The sequence below is a fragment of the Acyrthosiphon pisum genome, chromosome A3, assembly GCF_005508785.2.
Source record: "Acyrthosiphon pisum isolate AL4f chromosome A3, pea_aphid_22Mar2018_4r6ur, whole genome shotgun sequence".
NCBI classification, from domain to species: domain Eukaryota; kingdom Metazoa; phylum Arthropoda; class Insecta; order Hemiptera; family Aphididae; genus Acyrthosiphon; species Acyrthosiphon pisum.
Genome location: NC_042496.1, coordinates 16838826 through 16844436, shown reverse-complemented (window position 1 = coordinate 16844436; position 5611 = coordinate 16838826). Strand labels below are relative to the sequence as shown.

Sequence of the window (5611 nt, the reverse complement as noted above, 5' to 3'; positions counted from 1 at the left end):
GGAAGTTTCCCGATTTCCCGATAGGCCAATCCGCCCCTGGCAATGGTGATGTGGATACTACATATTATAGTCATAAACTCATAATCATCATGAGTGTACAGCAATAATGTAGATATATTATTACTTTAAGGCTGTGTTCCTGTGGATTGATTAACCCATGTAATCCATTGATATTTTCATGTTACATCAAAAATTATGCAATTAATAATAAAAATAATAATTTGTGTTAAATGTCTTAAGTGTAAACGCACGCCTTACGCCACTGGGTCGTTATATGTACTTAAATATTTGTGTTTATTGCTTTTATCATAATTATTATGTGATTTAGTCCTTAAATAGATATATTAACCTTTTTTATGATCAAACACTTATAATTTTATTTATATAAATCATGAACATTTTTAAGGTAATATAGTTATTGGAACATTGCACCGTTGTACACATCTCACAGTTGCACTTTTGTATTCAATTGTCTTGTAATTGTTGTAAGTTTAAAATTTAATATACATAATACATTTATTGATTCATATTTGAATAATAGAAAAATATTTTAATATTTTGTATTACTATAACACAGCTATTGTACCAAAAAAAAAATAAAATTTTATTTTTGACGAATTTATTTAAATTTGTATTAATATTATTATTTCTTTTTCCATAATTTTGATGTTTTAAGGAAACATATTTAAATATTATAATATATAAATGACAAATAATTATAGTAAAACGTATTAAATTGTTATAAATAATTAAATACATAATATTCGTTTGTATTTAAAATTATTAAAATGCATTTTATTAAATAGTTAGTTACAGGTATTAACTTTTTGTCTGAATTGCCATTATTTTTAACATAAATACTAATTTATGCAGCAATATAAATGATACCTATAAAACTTTTTAATAATTTATTAATATAACTTTTATACATTTTTTTTCTATTGGTTGTACAATGTGAAAAAACATATGAGCAACGACTTTTAGTAGCCAGGATCGGTCCGCTTATTTTTATAATATACTAATATAATTTGTAGCAATTTATTTTCTTTTGGAAGATTATTAGGACACAACCGAATGTGTTGTCTCCACATACGGCATAATTGTCTGTAGAATGATACTGTATGTTGAACAACCTTGCTATATTATTCAATACTGTGTATTATATAGTACTATATAGGTAACCGTGATATAAAAAACTTAAAATTATATTAAATGCCATCGAAAAATAAGTTATGGCAAAAATGTCCCTGCAATTATTACGTTTTGAATTACATTAAAATAATTAAAATGGTTTTTTTTTATCATAAATATCCAATGTGTTAATTATTAAATAAACAAAATATATCAAAAAGAATATTATTTACTATTAATATACCTATGTTTATAATGTCTAGAAAAAACTTAATTAACTCAGGTCAAAATTTCAAATATACCATTTGTGCTATTTTATTTTATGTTATTAAAAAAATTAATAGAACAGTATTTATAAATTTCTATTATATTGTATGTAAATTTGTTACACGTATGGTCTTGGTATTGTTTTAAAGGATGTAATGGAATTTTGGATGTTTAAAGGAGTTTCTGGATTCCGGTTTGATGCTGTCAACTTTTTATATGAAAATGTTTCATTACTCGATGAACCGTTTTTGCCGGGGAAGAGCAATTCCACCGAATACAAGGATTTAGATCATATATACACTAAAACACAACCAGAAAATGTTATTATTGTATTAGAATGGAGAGCGTTTATGGAAAGTTATACAAAAAGCAAGAATCAATCAATTTCAAGGTAAATTGTATGCATACACATACGCGGTACCTACATAAACATTTTATTTCTAAAAGTAAAATAATTTCTGAACCCAGCGATGATGGATAGTGCTTAACCACAGCACACATTTGTGATTGAGTAACCTCCGCCCAACACCAAGCTCCAAAACTAAACAATTGTTATCATATTGCTCATGTTCTGTTATTAGTAACATAGCATACAATTCATACAAATATACAATTAAATAAATACGTTTTTCATCATTTTTTATTATGTTGGATAGTTTAATGGCAACTGAAGTATATTCTGACTACAATATATTAATGGAATTTTACGGCAACTCAACGAACCCTGGAGCTCAAGTACCATTCAACTTAGCATTGGTGAAGTGTGAAAAAGGTGATGATTTAGTTGAATCTATTGATACCAATATCAAATATTGGTTGGCTGATTTACCAGAAAACGCAGTGGCCAACTGGGTGGTACGTGTTTTTAAACAATATAATAATAATACATAATAATACTGTTTAAAGCTTATGACATCCTTCTCCTTCTATATCTTTCTTATGTTATTTTAATAAATCCTTGATTGATGCTGAATTAATTAACATGGGGACATTGAGCTACTTATATGAAGAACATACACTGAAAGTTTAATCGCTTATAGTACACCTAGTTAGAAATATTAATTTTTTTTTTTTTTTATTGATCTTTAAATCCCGGTGACTATGGACATGAGCTGATTGACAATTTACTTATATGTAAATTGTATATACTCTGAATTATTGATATCTAAATTATTTCTGTATTTAATTATGTAATTATGTAACAATATAATCACACCTACACCTTATTAATTATTACCATATTTGTAAACTATGGAAAATTGCCGTTTTGGTGTTTAATAAACAATGGTTATAATAATAGAAATAATAATAATAATTTATCATAAATTATCTCATCATTTAGATGGAAAACCACGACAATTTAAAATATCGTCGAAATTTGGTGCTTTAACGGTACCAATGTTTGCTGCGTTGAATTAACCCTTCCCGGTATTGAAGTAACATATTATGGTAATTATTATAATATATATAATTGGTATGGAGGATAACATGTATTTGAGACCTGATCAGGTAACAGAAACCATTTTTGTGGCTACTTCGAAATTATCGAGAACTAGAGATTAAGAAAGGTGTCCAATGCAATGGGATGATTCGATTAACGGAGGTATAATGCATAACTATATAAGAAGAGCACTATTAATAATATAAGTTTCACCCGTCACATTTCATTATTTCACTACATAACAAATACAAATTATTTGTATCGATATAATTGTTTAAATAATTTATTATATGTCCGTAATATTTAGTATTAATAATTCATTAAAGTAAAATTGTATGAAAAATAAGCCAGTTACTGAATAATTAAAGTTAATAATTTGAAATTCATACGATCCAAAATTATATAAATAAATGGTTTTTTATTCTTACTTTTAATTGATTTAAGTATTTAATAGCTACTTGGTACCTATAATGTAATTTATAATTACACAATTAATGTAAAACCAAGTTGCTATATAATAATTGTATAGTTAAAACGTGGACATTTCTTTCAAAGGTTTCACTGAAAAGAAAAAGCCGTGGTTACCAGTAAATCCAAATTATTATAAGCTAAACGTCGAATCACAGAAAAAAATACCAAATAGCAACTACAATTTTTACAAAAAAATGTCTCAACTTCGGAAAACCGATACATTAAAATATGGTGATCTTCAAACGTATAACGTACTAAATCAATATATATATTTTAAAGAGGTAATACAAATTGTAATTAGTTAATTATTTTTTGAATTAATATTACACATTGTATCTTTTCATTAATTATTCTTAATCGTATCATTTTCAGGTCATTGTTGGAACGTGAATCGTACATAGTTATAATGAATTTTGGAAGTGAAACTGAAACCGTCTTATTGTCCAATATTATACATGATGTTAAAGATGAACTTTACGTATACTTAGGAAGTGAAAATTCTGCATATAATACCGGGTTATTAGAATTTTTCATTTACAAATAATTTGGTATTAGTAATGATTCGTTACAATTTATAGTTTTATTTTAAATTCTGAGTGTCTTCATACATGATAAGTAGCCAAAGTAATGCTTCGGTTTTATACTTCAGTATCTTTTCCAATGGGAAAGTGAATCTAGTGGGTCAGTGGGTGCATTTTTCCAAAATCTTCAGAAAAACAAAAAAAAAAAATAAGGAAAAATGGGAATATTACACAAAATCACGTTTCAATGAAATCGAGGTTGGATTTTAAAATAACTCTAAAAAAATTGGCTCAAATACTTGAATTTTCACTGAATATTTACATTAGAATTTTCATAATATTTTGACTCATGTTGAGCTTTTTATAGGCATATTAAATTCTGTTAATTAACAACCATTTTCTTATTTTGTTGTTAATTATAAGCTAATAATTACTGTAGGTACTTGAAATTTTTGTTTATTTAATCATTTCAAATTCTTAATTTAATTTTTAAAACATTTTGACTCTTTTTAAGTTGTTTATGGACATTTAAAATTTTTTTTTTCTAAATGTCAATTTTATTCAATGGATCAAAAATCTTGACAATTTAATACAAGTCTTCTGATATATTATTACAACTGGAGTTGATAAATATTAAAAAAGATTCATAGGGATGAAGTTTTTATAAGCATTTTAAGTTCAAATGTACGTCAAATTGAATAACCAAGATAAACGATATTATAGTTATATTGTTGTGCAAACTTATAAATATTTTTGTGGGTACTTGAAACATTCTCAAGTATATTTTTATATACAAACATTGGCATAAGAATATATATTATAATCTTATTTGAAAATAATATCAATTTAACTTATCGACTCCTATATTAATTATAACAATATAAATTTCATATTAAATTATATCCTAGGCTGACAAACCGACTCCGCTAACATCTAACTAACCAGCTTTTTTTTTTTAATTTATTGTAATTTTTGTTTTTAGAAGTATTGTATCAACTGTTCCTTCAACTGGTAATCCTGTGAAACTACGACTACAATCTGTAGTCGTATTAACAGATACATATATTACACCCGAAACACCAACAATTAATATTCAAAATGCGGGCACACAAATTGGTTCCACGTTCATTAGTTTAGTCAGTGTTCTTTTACTTTTAAGATATTTCTTATGAATTTATCTTTAATAAAATAAATATAAATTTTATAAATTTTAGATATCAATAACTTTGTTGTACATTGTTTTTGTCTGGACTATTGTGTTATTTAATAAAATTCTAATTTATGAACCAATGAAGACTTTTCAGCAGTTAATTAAAAATTGATAAAAAAAAAAACTGTGACACTTAGCTATTGGAGGAAGTTAACTTACTTTAGTTGGTATTTTTAAACTTCGAAGTTTTCTCTCAATATATATCCTTCAAAAATCCTGCATATTAAATTTCTTTTTTAGAAATTCCTGGTACTTAATCATAATTATTATGATATAATAATAGTATTGTTATACTTTGTATCTGTAATAAATATTTTTCTTAAAATATAGAAATATTTGTCATCCCCCATCGTTCAGAAAACTTAACTCTTTAATATTCATAATTGAATAATAGTCTAGTTAATAAAGACTAGCAATGTACAAATAGCATTTAGATAAAAAAAAGTTAAGAGAAGTCACTCCGCGCGAGCATGTTAAATTCTTGGTATCTAAATGGATAATTTAGTACAATGCAATAAACTATGATTCCATATTATAAAATTCAAAATTATTTATTTTGTTACTTATTTT

At 25.4% G+C, this 5611-nt stretch overlaps 1 protein-coding gene across 3 annotated transcripts in view; it reads left to right on the top strand.

Moving 5' to 3' along the window:
• LOC100159352 (maltase 2-like) overlaps window positions 1-5611 on the top strand; it is a 31335-nt gene that overhangs the window by 21940 nt on the left and 3784 nt on the right. The window contains exons 8-10 of one of the 3 annotated variants that reach the window (XR_003839751.1): window positions 3395-3591; window positions 3683-3826; window positions 4814-5188. Coding sequence is in view for 2 of the 3 variants with exons in the window: in XM_029491083.1 (XP_029346943.1) it covers window positions 1548-1789; window positions 2055-2253 (441 nt within the window). In the remaining variant the exon portion in view is untranslated. Of the gene's footprint in view, window positions 1-1547; window positions 1790-2054; window positions 2254-3394; window positions 3592-3682; window positions 3827-4813; window positions 5189-5611 lie in introns of those variants that run through there. The other 2 variants (XM_029491083.1, XM_029491082.1) reach the window with 2 other exon arrangements.